The sequence below is a fragment of the Sylvia atricapilla genome, chromosome 2 (genome assembly GCF_009819655.1).
Source record: "Sylvia atricapilla isolate bSylAtr1 chromosome 2, bSylAtr1.pri, whole genome shotgun sequence".
Lineage (NCBI taxonomy): Eukaryota > Metazoa > Chordata > Aves > Passeriformes > Sylviidae > Sylvia > Sylvia atricapilla.
In genome coordinates, this window is record NC_089141.1 from 114397985 (window position 1) to 114415897 (window position 17913).

The 17913-nt window shown below is 49.7% G+C and overlaps 2 protein-coding genes across 2 annotated transcripts in view; one reads left to right on the forward strand and one right to left on the reverse strand.

The window, feature by feature from the left end:
- RRM1 (ribonucleotide reductase catalytic subunit M1) overlaps positions 1-17913 on the reverse strand; it is a 516096-nt gene that overhangs the window by 180313 nt on the left and 317870 nt on the right. The gene's annotated exons all lie outside the window — the stretch shown is intronic.
- The window catches only part of MRPS6 (mitochondrial ribosomal protein S6), a 46788-nt gene that overhangs the window by 17165 nt on the left and 11710 nt on the right, over positions 1-17913 (forward strand). The window contains exon 2 of the mRNA XM_066314248.1: positions 14628-14767. Coding sequence (XP_066170345.1) covers positions 14628-14767 — 140 coding nt within the window. The remainder of the gene's footprint in view (positions 1-14627; positions 14768-17913) is intronic.

The following is a 17913-nucleotide window of genomic DNA, read 5'->3' on the forward strand; positions in this document are numbered from 1 at the left end:
TGCAGGGGGAAAAAACAACTGGGAAGGCAAGAAAGGGGACATGGGGGAGAGAGGTGAAAGTGCTCCTTGTTTTCCAGAGTCCTTTTGCCCCATTCGTCTCCCACTTCCCCTTTCACCCTGTCAAACCTTTTGGGTTTTTTTGAGGAATCTCAGAATCCCTGAGCTTGGAAATGCCTTCCTTGGTCATCGAGTTCCAAATCTCCACCTCATCACCCAGCCCAGAGCACCACATTCCTTGGACAGCTCCAGGGCTGGGCATTCCACACTTCCCTGGGCAGCTCCTTCCCACGAGTGACCTTTGTGTGAAGAAATTCCTTCCCGTCCTCCGTCCTCAGAAGGATCCTGAGGGATTCAGTGTCAGGAGAGGCAGGGAGCGCGTGCAGCCGCAATCTGTGCTGGCAATTGAGGTCTGTGCTGTCCTCAGGATTTTTCCAAAAACCTGAATTCCTCCCAGGCAGTCACAACTATTTGTAGGTCTCTAGATCCAGAGATCTTTCCTGCTGAAGGGTGGATGCCCAGGCAGGGGTGAGCAGTTCCCAGGTGTGTGCAGGTTGATGCTCTCATCCTTCCTCCAGGACAGAATGGTCATTTCCAGGCTTTCCATGGAAATAATTCCTCCAGTTGTCTTTGCTCCCGAGCTCATTCAGGAGAGCACGAACTGGCTGGGCCAAAATCGGGCTGAGGGACCATTGTGAGCGTTCACCAGAACCAGTTCAGGGGTCCAGCAGCATTTCCTTGGCACACAAACAAGAACCGGTTCCTGTGGGGGAAATTTTGCAGAGATGAAAATTTTGGGATCGATCCTGCCTTTGCTGGAGAAATTTTGCTTTTCCAGTGCTGCCATCCACGTGGCTTTTAGTAGATAACTTACAACACTTTTCAGATCAAAGGGATTCACTTCTATTTTCGGGGTGGTTTTATTTGTTTTGGTGGTGTGTTAATATCAGTTGAATCTCATTCATTCCAAAACTTTGACCAGAGGCTGAGCTCTGCCCCACTTTTCTCCTCTTGGTTTAGTTGTCGCTGCTGGGAAGTAGAACTACTCCAAAGTGGAAACCTTGGAGCACTGTTGCAATATTTGTAGAGAGGAGTCACCACACTTGGTGTTGATGTTGCTACTACCAATGGGACGAGACACATTTTCTCATGATTTGAGTGGCCACAGCTTGCTTTGGGAAAACACTTTAAATCCTATCTAAGGGTGAAATCCTGGTGTGTGAAATGAATGGCATCTCAAGTCTCTTCGTTAGCGGGCTGAGCTGTGATGCTTCGATGCAAAACGTAGGGAATTGCGCGGGATGAAACAACACAGGGCAACGTTTGATGGGAGTGGGGTGAAAAACAAGAGCTTGCAGAGGGTGAAGAGAATTCTCAGCCCAACAATCCCCTCCTGAGAAGGCTGGGCTGGGGCTCCATCACCCAGTTTGGCCCAGGGGAAGGGGAGACTCGTGTAAATTGGGAACTTGGGAGCAGCGGCTGGCAGTGGGATATTCCCGGCTGCTCCTCCTCGCCCTCAATGTCCAGCGCTTTAGCCACCACCTGGGAAGCCAGGTCAGCTCAGGGACCCTTTGGCTCGGCTCCCTCACCCCCTGTGCTGTTCCCCAGGGTGCCTTACGTGGGTGGGCAGCCGAAGGCACGGCTGGAGGAGGCGCTTCCATCGGCTTCTCCTGCTCCTTCCATCCCTCTGCCCTTCCCAGAGTCATCTGCTCCTCACTGGAAGGAGAATTCCAGCGTCCTGCTCGCTCAGATCCATGGGGAAAAAACCCCATCTTTGCCTCTGGAAGGGAGTCAAATCCTTCAGGAATGATGCTCCATCTCCCCCTTCATTTATTCTCCCTGTTGCTACGCTAACGAGCTGGCACGTTAATCACACTGCTAATTGGCAGGCAGGATCATCATTTAATTATTGATCTGCCTCCCCCAGCCCATCTTTGGACCTGGTCTTGGGAAGCTTTCGAGGCAATTCTCTTTCTCCAGTGCTTTTTTTTTTTTTTTTTTATTCTCTTCAGGTGTTTTCCTGAGGTGTTCTTTGTGCTCCTCTCCAGCCTCACTGTGTCCTGGAAGTTGGCTGATATTCTTTGCTGCATAAAACCACTTATTAAAAAGCCTTTATTCTTCGATAAAAATATTGCTAAAGGTTCCAGGCGAGCTGCCTGCTGGCGAGAAGGACCTTGTGTAGGAGAAGGGAATTTTTTTATAGCGTAAACAAGCCTTTGCTGAGGGGGGGGGGAGTTGAAGAATTTGGGGTTAAATCCTCATTTTTTTTTTGGTCCAGCAGAACCACAGAGTGTTTCCCACCATGGACAGTCAGGAATTTTGTTGCCTGGCCTCCTCCCCCTGTGTGGGGCTGGTTGTGCTTCTGTCTTGCAGCAATGGGTTTATTTATTATTGCCTTGAGCTTAGGGTGACAAGTCTTGGAGAGCTGAGTTTGGAAGGACAGCTTTTTTTTTTTTTTTTTTTTTTTTTAATTTCTTGTTATTTCCCTTAACTTATTTTTTGGGTTTTTTTGGTTTTTTTTCAGGTTAAGATATTTGATTTTCGCTCCTGGAAATGGTAGAAGCCTTTTATTTAAAAAAAATATTAAAAAAAAAATAAAAAAGAAGAAGGCTTCTTGAGAGTTTAATAGTACATTTTGGGAGACTGTTTTTATTTAAGTTTGTTTTTTTTTTTTTAATTGCTGATTTGATGCTATTCTCTGCCAAAGTTTAGAGGTTTTCTTGCTGTTTAATTTTCTTCTTTTTTTTTTAATATTTTTTTTTTCCTGTTTAGCTTTTAGGGAAAGAAAACAGTTGCGAGATTGTAAGAAATAAAAACGGCCTTCAGTCTATCCCTTAGATTGTGTATTTTTTATTTCTCCATTTGTGTGTTCCCTGATCCCAGAAGGGCCAGGATGAGACTTCTGATGAGAGTCATGAGCCCTGTAACCGAGGAGAAAAAAGGATTTATTTCCACCAGGTTACAGTGGAGGGGGCAGAGCCACCCAGGGGAGCTCTGCCAGCACTTAAAAGACGCTTACAACTTTAAAACAGCTTTATTTTTTTTATATATCTATTTTTTTAAATCCTGAGATAGAGGAGGTGTTGGGAGTTGCTCCCTTTCAGAGAACAGGAGACATGGAAGAAGCTGGAGTTGCCAAGCTCCAGCTTTCTCGAGGAAATCTTTGGATTTAGCATGTACAGAGAAGCAAAATTACTCATCTGTTCATTTGGTATTCTGTATGTTCTGTGCCCTTAAATGTAATTGTTTTGGAAATAAAACTAACCTTGTTATGTGATGTTAAAAGCAGACTTCTGTGCAATGTTTTGATTTTTATTTTTTTGGTTTTTTTTTTTTTTTAAAGAAAATGTTTGTATATAATTAAATGGTTTAATGTGCTTTAATTGGCCTAAGGTAAAGAGTAGTCCTAGAATGTAAAACATATATAATTAGAATTTCTGATTTCACTGTGAGATCTCTGAACTTTTGGGTTTTTGGTTTTGTTTTTTCTTTTTTTTTTTTTTTTTTTTTCTTTTTTATTTGCAAAGTGCTTTTGTTTTATTTACAAAACACTTTTCTCTTTGATTTCTTTCCTGGTGTTGGTTTCAAGGCATTTGCTTCACTTCTGTTCCAATCTTGAACTCATGGTATAGTGACATCTGGTGACACTTGGCATTCTCAGTCCCACTGTGTAAAGTCAGACACTTTGAGCAAAAAAAAAAAACTGGCGGTGAAATGACAATTGTGTGTCTAGGAATTCACGCTTTTAAAATGAGGTGGTTATAAAAATAGTTGCTGTGCAAAATGTTAGTAGTCTTCTTCAAGAAGAAAGCAAAATTTTCTAATCTCACTCGAGCAGTCTCTTCATTCATCATCTTCTTTTTTAAAAGCACAGTGTCAAAGTGATGCTGCTTTACCTTGTATCTCTGAGACAAAAAAAAAAAATATGTTTTTTTAGATATCTGTGAAGTATTTTTGGGTTTTGTTGCTGTTGTATTTTTCTGCAGATTTTATATAAAATACCAGTTAATGAACTGCCTTTTTTCTGTTGGTTTTTTTTTTTTTTTAAAAAAAACTCTCTAAAATACATTTCAGACCAAAACCAAATGATATCATATAGCATTTGAAACCTGCCTTTTTCCTTGTCCCTTGGTTGTTTTTTTGGAAATAAGCCAAATGGGCATGTAGATAAGATCACTATAATGGATCCAGGTCTCTTTTGGTAAAGTGTTATTTAAAGGTCTGTTAAGATCTTATAAGACAATATACTGAAGAAAAAACAAAAAAAAAAAAAACCTTTACTGTAGTAGGAATATAGATTTAGAAGTGTTAATGAGATTAATACAGCTTAATTATATTGTAAGTTGCTACTGTCCTTAATGACAAGCTTTTTGTCATAGAAACGATGTATGATAAATTAATTTTGGTCTAGTGTATAGAATTATCATATTGCTATCAATCTTTGAAGTAAATCTGATGCAAAAATTTTCATAGTTAGCACTGCTGGCCCTGTGTATACTGTTCTTTGTATACTGTATGCATATTATTTTGCCTCCTGCATTAGTCTTCAAACTAAAACTCTTATTAGAGAGTATTTGGATACTTTCAGACTGTGTTTTCTTGCAGTTTACATTCCTTTACCATGGCATTTTTTTGTCCTGTCTCAAAGTATTGTATGGAAATGTTTCAAACTTCTGTACAAAGTTTCAATAAAAATAGAAAAAAAAAAAACCCCACACACACACAAAAAAAAAAAAAGAAAACCCACCCAAACCGACCAACCCACCAGAACAAGAGATTTGTGGAGCTGTTTTTGGAGTATTTTACTTTCAGTAAGCACTGTGGTGTTCCCTGGAGGTAAAGATGATTCCCTCTTTCCCTGGTTATTCCAAAGGCAAAGCCAGGCTTGGGCTCTTTGAAACTGCCAGGGGAACTTCAGGATCCCAAATCCTGAGTTTGGCCACTGGTTTTGGGGAGGTGGGACTGGGGTGGACTGGGCTGGGCTCAGGGCACAAAGCAGGAGTGAATCTCTCCCCCCTTTAGCTGAGGAATCTGCTTGGATATTCTGCAAAATTCCTTTTTTTTTCTGTTTTATCTTTAAATAATCCTGTTCAGCTGCTGCTGAAGCGGTTCTTGAGTGGGACCAGCACCTTCTCATTGATTCTGGAGTTAAAACATCAGCACATTCTGTGAGCAGAGCCCTGAATCTCCCACTTCTCCTCATCCCTGTCTCCCCCATAAGGACTGGATGATTCCACCTTGGGAATTGTGGTGGGAATTATGAATTCCTTGTCCAGTGTTGGTGGTTCAGCAAAGGGGAAGGGGCAGGGCAGGTGATAAATTAGGGATTCACGTTTCTTTGGATGTGGGGTGTTGGCAAAAAACTGTGGCAAGGCTGTTAAACCCAGAATTTCAGCTGCAGAGAAAACGAACTAACCCAGATTTTTTTTTTCATTTATTCTCTTCTTTGGCTGCCGTGTTGTAAAAGAGAAATAGAAATTTTGCTGTGGCTTGTTTCAAGAGGCGGATAAGAAACATTTTTAATATTTTTTTTGAGAGGAGACTTTGGCTTTGGGATGAAAACCAAGAATTTTCCTGCCTTACAAACTTGGCTTTGGATCTGTGATTTCCAGGAGGGAGCGTTTTCATGGGTTTACTATTAATTCACCGGTTCATAATTTGTTTATTAGGTGTTTACTCAGGGAGCAGCTTTCCAGGTCGGTGATTCTCAAAGAGGTTCAGGCAGGTTCTTTGTCACCAGCTGCTTCTGTTTGCCTTGGCCAAGCCTCACTCCCCAATTTCCTGCTCTTGGGGGTTTTGGGTTCCTCTGTGCCTGGCCCAGGTGGGGTTTGGGCAGGATTAATGTGGAAAATCCCACGGAGATGGTGCCAATGAGGTCTTTTTTCCTGAATTCCCCCCTTAGGAAGGGGCTGCCACAGTTTCCCTGTGGATGTTCTGCTGGGAAGGAGAAGTCAGGTTTCACCTCTGCATCTTCTCTCGTCACTTTAATCAGGTCGTACTCAGGTTGTACAAATGCCTTTGGGGTGTTTTGGGCTTTGTTTTTGAGATGTTGGTGGGGTGACAGAAGCTAAGTCAGTTTATGATGTTTATAACCCTTGGTCAGCAGTGATTTTTAATATTTACCTGACCCCCATTTGGGAGGGTTTGTGTATCCCAGGATTTATCTGGCGGAAATTGAGCAAGGAATTGGGAGGATTCCCTCTTCACTTGATGGAAACATTGTGACTTCCACCTTAAACTCCAGAGCCAAGGCTGCTTTGTGTTCTGCAAAAGGGGGAGGATCGAAAAATTATGGTTGTGGTCCTCAAAACGTGCTGTGGAAGGTTTTTTACTCACCATGTTCAGCTTTGTCCTTGAACTGACTCGTTGTCCTTGGGCAGCGGTGAGGATGTGCAGGATGGGGCCAGGAGCTTTGGCTCTGATCCATGAAAATTCCCCTAAAAGAAGGAGGAGATGGCTTAGACCAGTCTGGGTGGGCCAAGAATGCCAAGAACATCCTGGGCTGGGTGAGGAATTGTGTGTCCAGCAGGAGTAGGGCAGGGATTGTCCCTCTGTGCTCCAGGGCTGTGTCCAGCTGTGGCTCCTGCAGGAGAGCCCTGGAGGGGCTGGAGCGTGTCCAGGGCAGGAGCTGGGGAAGGGGCTGGAGCCCCAGGAGGGGCTGAGGGAGCTGGGAAGGGGCTGAGCCTGGAGAAAAGGAGGCTCAGGGGGGAGCTGGTGGCTCTGCACAAGTCCCTGCCAGGAGGGGACAGCCGGAGGGGTCGGGCTCTGCTCCCAGGGCACAGGGACAGGAGCAGAGGGAACGGCCTCAGGCTGGCCCAGGGGAGGCTCAGCTCGGCCAGCAGCAGGAATTTCCCCATGGAAAGGGTGCTCAGGCCTTGGCACTGCCCAGGGAGCTTTGGAGTGCCCATCCCTGCAGGTGTCCCCTGGAGGTGGCACTCAGAGCTCTGCGCTGGGGACAAGGTGGGCACAGGGGGGACTGCCTGGGCTGGGAGGGCTTTTCCAGCCTCTGGGATTTGGGGATTCTCTAAACCTGGGAAAATGGCTGATTTGCCACTCCAGCTCCTCCCAGAGCTGGGATGGGGACCCCAACTGACCATGGGGACATGCCAGCCCCTGTGGTGTCAGGGATGTTCCCTCCGTGTCTTCTTTTGTTTGGATTTAGTTATTTTTTTTTCCTTTCCATTCTTAATTAAGCTAAATGAACATACCAAGTAAACTTGATTAAATACATTCACATCAAAAACTCCTGGCAGGAACACAACTTGGCATTCCTGGGGAGCTCTTTCCCAGCAAGTTTCTGAGAAGGAGAATTTTGCAGTGATACATCAAAGCCCTTATTAGAATGTATTGTGGTGGGAAGAAGAGTTTCTGGAGTTTTAAGGAAGAAGTTTAATTAATTCTGAGGTTTAACTGATCCTGAATTGATTCTGGAAGGTTGAGGACTCCCCTGGATCCCTCAAGGCCAGGTTGGACACTGGGGCTTGGAGCACCTGGGACAGTGGGAGGTGTCCCTGCCATGGCAGAGGTGACACTGGGTGATCCCTAAAATCCCTTCCAACCCAAACCCTTCCGTGATGCTGTTGCCAATTGTTGCTTTAACTGTTTCTAGTAATAAACCATTGAAATGACTCTAAATCATAGAGAATTTCGTTGCTGTTTATTTCAGATTTAAAAGACACCTTTTTTAGGCTCCTTTTTAGAAATTCTCAAGTCTTTCAGCTGTCTAAAATGAATTAAATTCAGTGTTGGGATTGATATTTTAATTTAGCTGTGAGTTGGTGTTTATAGAGTACTTGTATTCTTTAGATTTTAGTTTAATTTCTTGTATAATTTCCTTTGGTCTTAAAAGTTGAGTAAAAATTCAAAAAGATCCACTGTAGAATTTAGGTTCTTTGAAGAAGAAAGGTGGATTTGGGAACAGAAGGGTTCAGGCATCACTTTGAATTAAAAAGTTGCTGCTTCTTCTGCATCCAGGTCCGTGGGCTTCATGTTCACGTCTGGTTCTTTGGCTTCCACACCATTCAAATGCTAATTAAAATCTGTTTGGAGGACGGGGTGTTAATTTTAATTCAGAAGAAATTTCGATCACTTCCCCCAAAAGTTCTTTTTGGTGACTTTCTCTGTGGATTTTCTGGAATATTCTCTGGAATATTTCTGGAATCTTCTCTCCTGCTTTTGTGTTCACTCAGTGTGGGATGGGAACATGGGAAGGTTGTCATGGTCAGGACATGTCCTTTACTCTGTCTTGGGAAAATTGTCCTGTGAGATCTCTGTCCCTGCATCCAGCTGTCCCTAAATTGATCCAGCTCTGGGGCTCCAAGAGAACAAATGTTGGGATGAGTCCAGAGGAGCCACGGAGCTGATCCAGGGCTGGAACCCTCTGGAGCCAGGCTGGGAGAGCTGGGGGTGCTCCCCTGGAGAGGAGAAGAGCATCTTCCAGGACCTGAAGGGGCTCCAGGAGAGCTGCAGAGGGACTGGGGACAATGGCTGGAGGGTCAGGACACAGGGAATGGCTTCAAAGCAGGATTTGATGGGATCTTGGGCAGAAATTCCCTGGCAGGGTGGGGATAGACTGGGCTGGAATTCCCAGATTTGCTGTGGCTGCCCCTGGATCCCTGGCAGTGCCCAAGGCCAGGCTGGACACTTGGAGCACCTGGGACAGTGGGAGGTGTCCCTGCCATGGCAGGGGTGGCACTGGGTGGGATTTAAGATCCCTCCAAACCCAAACCAGTCTGGGATCCCTCCCCAGCCCTGAGTCCTCCCATTCCCATTGCACAACTTCCAGCCTGCTCCAGCACATCCCATTTTCCCCCAGGGTTTAGCACAGCTCCCACATCTTCTCTTTCCATGGAATGCTGCATTTTTCTCAATTTTGATCTTTCCTGACTGCCCTGAGTGGTTGTACCCGACCTGGGGTTGCTGCTCTGTGTTAGTGATGCTTTTACAGCAATTGCAGAGTTTTTACTAATCATTTCTAATAATTTTCACTAATAATTACTAATGTTTTATTAAGTAGTAAGTGGCAGCCAGGAAATGGTTTTTCCCCTTGGTTGTGCTGCTGGGAATTGCAGCTCCCTCCTAAAGATGGATTTTGCCTTCTTTGATTTCCACCTCAGTAAATAATCCTAGACCAACCTTTTGTAACTGCTGAGCAACCAAAAAAAAAAAGAGACGTAATTTTCTCCTGCTGTTACTACACTGAAGGGACAATCAAGTAATTGGGAAGGAGTTTTTCCTGTTTATAGTTTGGGATGTGCCCACTGACTTTAAATGCTTCCTGTTGGACTGAGCAAGTGGCCAGAAAAACCTGAGAACTGTCCTTAGCCCCAAAACTACTGAGGAGTTGGTGTTTGCTTCCTTTAGACTCTTCTTGGAGGAGGTTCTGGTGGCTGACAAAGCTTTTTTTTCATACCCAGTGATGGATATTCTCTCCCTTTGACTTTTCTTGGGGAGTTGAGATGGAAAAAAGGAGCAGGGGAGCAGAGTCCTTTCACACAGCTCTGCTTCCAGGTGGGTGGCTCCTCGTTTTTTAGGAGGCAGCAGCATTCCAAAGGCTTTATTTCCACCTTTGTTTGGTCTCCAGGCTGTTCTTTGAGCTTCATGGCTGATGATCGTGCCTGAAGCTGTTTTGCCACCACAGAATCCCCATTTTTTTTTTCCAGATTCCCCTTTCTTGCCAGGTGACTCCTGGGGGGGACTGGTGGCACCCATGGGACCATTTTTATTCCCTCTGATAACACAATGTCAACTCAGGATGAGGTGGTTGGTGCTGCTTTGAAGGTTCTTTGGGAGCATTTGTGGCTTTAATCCTGGGGGGAATGGATGGGGCAGCCCCAGATGTGCAGGGAACAGCTTCCTGCCCTTGGGTGGGATGGTGCTGAGCTGAGACACTGGGGAGGAGAGAGGGAGAGGCCAGAATCACACAGCTGAGGTTGGAGGAGACCTTTGAGATGATCCAGTCCCACCATGGGCCAGCAGCAGTGGTGTGCTCACCTTAAAACCACATCCTCAGGGGCCACAACGCCACGCTTTTGGGACACCCCCAGGGATGGGCACTCCAGAGCACCCATGGGAACTTCCCAAAGTTCCCAAAGCTTGGAACTGGGCAGTGCCAAGGCCTGAGCACCCTTTCCATGGGGAAATTCCTGCTGCTGGCCGAGCTGAGCCTCCCCTGGGCCAGCCTGAGGCCGTTCCCTCTGCTCCTGTCCCTGTGCCCTGGGAGCAGAGCCCGACCCCCCCGGCTGTCCCCTCCTGGCAGGGACTTGTGCAGAGCCACCAGCTCCCCCCTGAGCCTCCTTTTCTCCAGGCTCAGCCCCTTCCCAGCTCCCTCAGCCCCTCCTGGGGCTCCAGCCCCTTCCCCAGCTCCTGCCCTGGACACGCTCCAGCCCCTCCAGGGCTCTCCTGCAGGAGCCACAGCTGGGCACAGGTTTTGAGGTGGGGACAAAGTGCTCAGGGTGTCCCCTCACCTGTGGCTGATGTGACACCTGGGGCAGTGTTTGACTGGGTGGGAACTGTGGAGTTACCAGGTTTCATCTGGGCAGCCCTAAAATAGGTGGAGGTGGAGGAGAGGGGAATTTGGATCTGTAAGCAAAAGTCTTTGGGTTCCTTCTTGCAGGGGTCCTCAGCCCTGTGTGTCCCCATGGCTGTCCCTGTGTCCCCATGTCTGTCCACATGTGTGTCCCTGTGTGTCCCCATGTCTGTCCCTGTGTGACCCCATGTCTGTCCCTGTGTCCCCATGTCTGTCCCCATGCCTGTCCCCATGTGTCCCCATGTCTGTCCCTGTATCCCCATGTCTGTCCCTGTGTCCCCATGTCTGTCCCTGTGTCCCCATGTCTGTCCCTGTGTCCCCATGGCTGTCCCCGTGTCCCCATGTCTGTCCCTGTGTCCCCATGGCTGTCCCTGTGTCCCCATGTCTGTCCCCATGTCTGTCCCCGTGTCCCCATGTCTGTCCCTGTGTCCCCATGGCTGTCCCCATGTCTGTCCCCATGTCCCCATGCCTGTCCCCGTGTCCCCATGTCTGTCCCTGTGTCCCCATGTCTGTCCCTGTGTCCCCGTGTCCCCATGTCTGTCCCTGTGTCCCCATGTCTGTCCCTGTGTCCCCATGTCTGTCCCTGTGTGCAGGGAGCACAGAGCAGCCCCAGGCTCTGCTCCAGGCCCAGCGATGTCCCCAGAGTCCCGGGCAGGGACTGAGCCCAGCAATTCCCCTGAAATCCTGCCCTGGGCAGTGCCCAGCCCTGAGCAGATTGTCCCCAGGGGCTGTGGGGGCTCCTCCCTGGGGACACCCCACAATATCCACAATCCCAGAGCTCTGGGGTGACCCCAGGTGAGCCCTGGAGCCCTTCCAGCCTCACCCATCCCAGGGCCCTGGACCTTTCTGGAGCAAGGTGACAGCTGGGGACCGACTGAGGTGGCCCAAGGTCAGTGCCAAAGTTCTCCAGGGCTGGAAGCAGCCGGGAATGGCTCTGGTTTGCCGTGGGGGCAGGAGGGTGTCCAGAGCTGGAATTCCAAACCAGGCTCTCCGTGCTCCTGGGAGCTCTTCCTTCTCCCCTCTGGAGCAGCAGCTCCCGGTGTCTCCTCTTCCCTCCCACGGCTCTGGACTGGAATAGAGCTGGGCTCTGGGATAGAGCTGGGCTCTGGGATAGAGCTGGGCTCTGGGATAGAGCTGGGACTGGAATAGAGCTGGGCTCTGGGATAGAGCTGGGACTGGAATAGAGCTGGGCTCTGGGATAGAGCTGGGCTCTGGGATAGAGCTGGGCTCTGGGATAGAGCTGGGCTCTGGGATAGAGCTGGGCTCTGGACTGGAATAGAGCTGGGCTCTGGAATAGAGCTGGGCTCTGGAATAGAGCTGGGCTCTGGGATAGAGCTGGACTGGAATAGAGCTGGGCTCTGGGATAGAGCTGGGCTCTGGAATAGAGCTGGGCTCTGGGATAGAGCTGGGCTCTGGACTGGAATAGAGCTGGGCTCTGGAATAGAGCTGGGCTCTGGAATAGAGCTGGGCTCTGGGATAGAGCTGGACTGGAATAGAGCTGGGCTCTGGGATAGAGCTGGGCTCTGGGATAGAGCTGGGCTCTGGGATGGAGCTGGGCTCTGGGATAGAGCTGGGCTCTGGGATGGAGCTGGGCTCTGGGATAGAGCTGGGCTCTGGGATAGAGCTGGGCTCTGGGATAGAGCTGGGCTCTGGGATGGAGCTGGGCTCTGGGATAGAGCTGGGCTCTGGGATGGAGCTGGGCTCTGGACTGGGATAGAGCTGGGCTCTGGAATAGAGCTGGGCTCTGGGATAGAGCTGGGCTCTGGGATAGAGCTGGGCTCTGGGATAGAGCTGGGCTCTGGGATGGAGCTGGGCTCTGGGATAGAGCTGGGCTCTGGGATGGAGCTGGGCTCTGGGATAGAGCTGGGCTCTGGGATGGAGCTGGGCTCTGGACTGGGATAGAGCTGGGCTCTGGAATAGAGCTGGGCTCTGGGATAGAGCTGGGCTCTGGGATAGAGCTGGGCTCTGGGATAGAGCTGGGCTCTGGGATAGAGCTGGGCTCTGGGATGGAGCTGGGCTCTGGGATAGAGCTGGGCTCTGGGATGGAGCTGGGCTCTGGACTGGGATAGAGCTGGGCTCTGGAATAGAGCTGGGCTCTGGGATAGAGCTGGGCTCTGGAATAGAGCTGGGCTCTGGGATAGAGCTGGACTCTGGAATAGAGCTGGGCTCTGGGATGGAGCTGGGCTCTGGGACTGGAATAGAGCTGGGCTCTGGGATAGAGCTGGGCTCTGGACTGGAATAGAGCTGGGCTCTGGGATAGAGCTGGGCTCTGGACTGGAATAGAGCTGGGCTCTGGGATAGAGCTGGGCTCTGGGATAGAGCTGGGCTCTGGAATAGAGCTGGGCTCTGGAATAGAGCTGGACTCTGGGATAGAGCTGGGCTCTGGAATAGAGCTGGGCTCTGGACTGGAATAGAGCTGGGCTCTGGGATAGAGCTGGGCTCTGGGATAGAGCTGGGCTCTGGAATAGAGCTGGGCTCTGGGATAGAGCTGGGCTCTGGGACTGGAATAGAGCTGGGTTCTGGGATAGAGCTGGGCTCTGGGATAGAGCTGGGCTCTGGACTGGAATAGAGCTGGGCTCTGGGATAGAGCTGGGCTCTGGGATAGAGCTGGGCTCTGGGATAGAGCTGGGCTCTGGGACTGGAATAGAGCTGGGCTCTGGAATAGAGCTGGGCTCTGGACTGGAATAGAGCTGGGCTCTGGGATAGAGCTGGGCTCTGGACTGGAATAGAGCTGGGCTCTGGGATAGAGCTGGGCTCTGGGATAGAGCTGGGCTCTGGACTGGAATAGAGCTGGGCTCTGGGATAGAGCTGGGCTCTGGGATAGAGCTGGGCTCTGGGATAGAGCTGGGCTCTGGAATAGAGCTGGGCTCTGGGATAGAGCTGGGCTCTGGGATAGAGCTGGGCTCTGGACTGGAATTAAAGCTGGGCTGTTCAGGAAAAAATGTTGTGGCTCATGAGCTGGGAGCCCGGCAGGCCCTTTGCTCTGACTGGCTCTGAGGCAAACCAAGGAACCTGTGTCTGTGGATCTCTTGGTTAGCAGAGTTCAGCTTATTTTTAGTTTGGGTGATGGCTTCAGGCAAGCCAGGATAAACCATGGCAATTTTGGGCGAGGGAGAATGAGAGGGATTACAGTGACAAGCTTTCCAACCCAACAATTAGTTGATGTTTTCAGAGTGCAGCCACAAGTGGGGAAGGTTGCAAATTTTACAATCCTGAATGTAGAAATCTGCGGCTTTCTTTTTCTTGTTCTTCCCCTCTGGTTTTGTCTTTAAATACACGGGGCTCCAATCTTTGGCTTGGTTATGTTCAGAAACTGCAGCTCACGCCACTCAGGGAATGTGCTGATCCCTGGGCATGTGGAAAAGGGACAAAAAGCTTCTGTGTCACTTGAGGGATGGAGGGCAGGGAGTTTACCCAGCAGGATTTAATTTAATTTAATTTAATTTGGTTTCAATCTGCATGGAGGTTATGAAGGGTTTGTCAGGGGGGACAACTCCCTGAGATGAGGTTTTGCAATGGGCACAGCCCCGAGGCTGCCAGAGCTCCAGGAGCCTTTGGACAGCTCTTCCAGGGACAGAATGGGATTGTTGGGGTGTGTGCAGGGCCAGAGCTGGATCAGTGATCCCTGTGGCTCCCCTCCAGCCCAGGATATCCCATTGTTCTCCAAGTGTTACACACGTGCAGTGTAAATTAACATGGTGCTAATTGTTGTCTCCATATCAAACCATGGATTTGTGTTTTCCCCACACTGATCACTTCAAATATTAATGAACAACAACGGTGCCAGAACCCCAAAACTGTCCCAAATCCCCTCATTTTCCTTTGCTAGGAACATTGGCTTGTACAAGGCTCAGACCAAGTGATTCCAGGTGAGTCAAATCCATGAATTCCTTTTCTCTTTGCTGGGGCCTGACTTGGAAATGGCAGGAAACTTTGCTGAGGAATTACCTGCTCCTGAAACTCCTCTCCCTTAATGCTCCCACTGTGTCTCCTCAGCGTCACCTCTCCGAGTGCTGAGCTGTGCAAACACGAGTGTCCTCCCCACCACGTAAAATCGCTGAGTTTTTGTGGATTTCTCACTCTCCTTTTCTTTATTTTGCAGCCTGAGACAGCTGCCGTGCTCAAACGCACCGTGGAGGCTCTGATGGAGCGAGGAGCCGTGGTGAGGAACCTGGAGAACCTGGGGGAAAGGTCTCTGCCTTACAAAATCTCCAGGCACAAGGAACGCCACAAGAGAGGAGGGTACGTGCTGATGGCTTTTCCTTAAATCCTGCCAGTGCTGCTCCTGGAAAATGGGCTTCAGGAACAACCCTTTGGTCTTCTGGGTGCTTTTTTTGGGTGGGACCTGGGAGGGGGCTCAGCAAATTGGTGTCTGTCCTGCTTGGAGTGTTTTGTGTGTTTTATTCTGAGTTTTGTGTTGGTTTTCAGTCGTGTTTTTGTAGCTCCAGGCCTGCAGGACTTTTCCCAACGTGTTTTTTAAATAACTATTTTTAGGTTGTTTCCTGATAAAAAGCTGAACTTCATCTGCTGCTTGGCAGGATGGGTTCCTTTCCTCCAACGTTAATTATCAAGTTATATTATATTACAGGATAATCATCTTACCCTGTAAGACTTGCTTGTGTTTCTGATACAGTTTTGGGGTTTGATAAAAGTCCAGAACCGTGGAATGGTTTGAGCTGGGAGAGATTTTAAGGCTCATCTTGTTCCACCCCTGCCATGGCAGGGACATCTCCCACTGTCCCAGGCTGCTCCAAGTGTCCAGCCTGGGCACTGCCAGGGATCCAGGGGCAGCCACAGCAAATCTGGGCACCCTCAAAAGGAAGAATTTCTTCCCCATATCTCACTTGGAGAGGTGACGCTGAGGAGACACAGTGGGAGCATTAAGGGAGAGGAGTTTTAGGAGCAGGTAATTCCTCAGCAAAGTTTCCTGCCATTTCCAAGTCAGGCCCCAGCAAAGAGAAAAGGAATTCACGGATTTGACTCACCTGGAATCACTTGGTCTGAGCCTTGTACAAGCCAATGTTCCTAGCAAAGGCAAATGAGGGGATTTGGGACAGTTTTGGGGTCCTGGCACCGTTGTTGTTCATTAATATTTAAACTGATCAGTGTGGGGAAAACACAAATCCATGGTTTGATATGGAGACAACAATTAGCACCATGTTAATTTACACTGCACGTGTGTAACACTTAGAGAACAATGGGATATCCTGGGCTGGAGGGGAGCCACAGGGATCACTGATCCAGCTCTGGCCCTGCGCACACCCCAACAATCCCATTCTGTCCCTGGAAGTGCTGTCCAAAGGCTCCTGGAGCTCTGGCAGCCTCGGGGCTGTGCCCATTCCAAAACCTCATCTCAAGGAGTTGTCCCCCCTGACAAACCCTTCATAACCTCCATGCAGATTGAAACCAAATTAAATTAAATTAAATCCTGCTGGGTAAACTCCCTGCCCTCCATCCCTCAGCCCCTCAAGTGACACAGAAGCTTTTTGTCCCTTTTCCACATGCCCAGGGATCAGCACATTCCCTGAGTGGCGTGAGCTGCAGTTTCCCCCATTTCAGTGGGAAGCCATTCCCTGGCTCCTGTCCCTGCAGCCCTTGTCCCCAGTCCCTCTGCAGCTCTCCTGGAGCCCCTTCAGGCCCTGGCAGATGCTCTGAGCTCTCCCTGGAGCCCCTCCTCTCTCTCCTGCAGCTCTCCCAGCCCTCACTTTAGGGTGTTTTGGGTAACCCTGTGTTCTGTGGGGACACAATACATGGAATTGCACACTGGGCTGCCCCACGCTCCCATCCCCTGCCCAGGGTGGTTTTGCTCCTGGAGGCCACCTCTCAAATAAATGGCTGCTGCTTCTCCCAAGGCCTGGGAGATGTTGCTAAGCAACTCCCACTGCTGGGGCTGCCTAATTCCAATCCCAATTAACGAGCTCCTGCGGATCCTGCGGCGATGCCTCTGCCTGGAACAGGAGCTTGGCCAACCCTGCTCTTCCTTGGGGGGCTCCAGAGCTGCAGAATCCTTCTTGGATCAACCCTCTGGAGGTGATGCCTGGGCTCATTCCCTCTTCTGAGCATCTTGTGGTGCTCCTGGGAATGGTGAGAGGTGCCAGGGGAATGTCCCCCACATTCCTGTTCCATCAGCCTGGGGAAGAGAAACCTCAAGGAGACCTCAGAGCCCTTTCAGAACCTGGAGGAACGCTATAAAAAGGAGGGAAGGGGATTTTCTCCAAGAACATGTAGTGACAGACAGAGGGAATAGGTTCCTGCTGCCAGAAGGGGTTGGATGGGATACTGGGGAGGAATTCCTCCCTGGCACAGATTCCCTGGAGAAGTGGCTCCTCTTAATTTCTTCTCCAAAGCTCTGGAGATGCTGCTTCCTCTCTTCTGTTGAAGAACCCAAAACCTGACCTGCAGAAGTGCTGCCACCCAAGCCAAAAGCTCTCATCCAACCTCTCCAGCACCCAAAATCAGGGGAATTTCATCCCTGTGCCTCAGCTCCCCACTGGCACAAGGAGAGAAACACCAGCTCCTTGTTCTGCCCTTGGAAAAGGCTTTAATGTTTATAAAATGCTTCTGCTCCGACAGCAGGATGAGGTAATCACTAATTCTGTCTCGAGGCAGGAATTTCTCAGCTCCCATGGGCATACAACAGGATTTCATCTACATTGCAAAACTGGCAGGGTCAAGCCATAGTTTGAAAAAAAAAAGAAAAAAACCATATGGAGAAAGAGAGCAAAACAGTCACGGGCACAATGACAGTGCCTGGAGTGGAGTCAGGGACTGGTTTGGGTTTGGAGGGACCCTAAATCCCACCCAGTGCCACCCTGCCATGGCAGGGACACCTCCCACTGTCCCAGGCTGCTCCAAGTGTCCAACCTGGCCTTGGGCGCTGCCAGGGATCCAGGGGCAGCCACAGCAAATCTGGGAATTCCAGCCCAGCCTCTCCTCACCCTCCCAGGGATGAATTTTGTCCCTAGTATCCAAACTAACCCTACAATCTTTTTGTTTGAAGCCATCCCCTGTGTCCTGTCCCTGCAGCCCTTGGGAATTGTCTCTCTCCAGGTTTCCTGGGGCTCCTTCAGGCCCTGCAAGGCCACCCTGAGCTCAGCCCAAAGCTTCTCCTGTCCAGGCTGAACAATCCCAGCTGTGGCAGCCTTTCCTCCCAGCAGAGCTGCTCCAGCCCTCTGCTCATCCTGGAGCCTCCTCTGGGCTCTCTGCAGCAGCTCCACGTCCTCCCTGGGCTGGGAATTCCAGGGCTGGGGCAGCTCTGCAGGTGGCTCTCACCTGAGGGGCACAGGGCACAATCCCAATCCCTTTCCTCATCCCAATCCCTTCCCTGATCCCCACTCAGGGGGCTCTGGGCTGCGGCAGGTCCAGCTCTCACCCCCAGCATTCCCAAA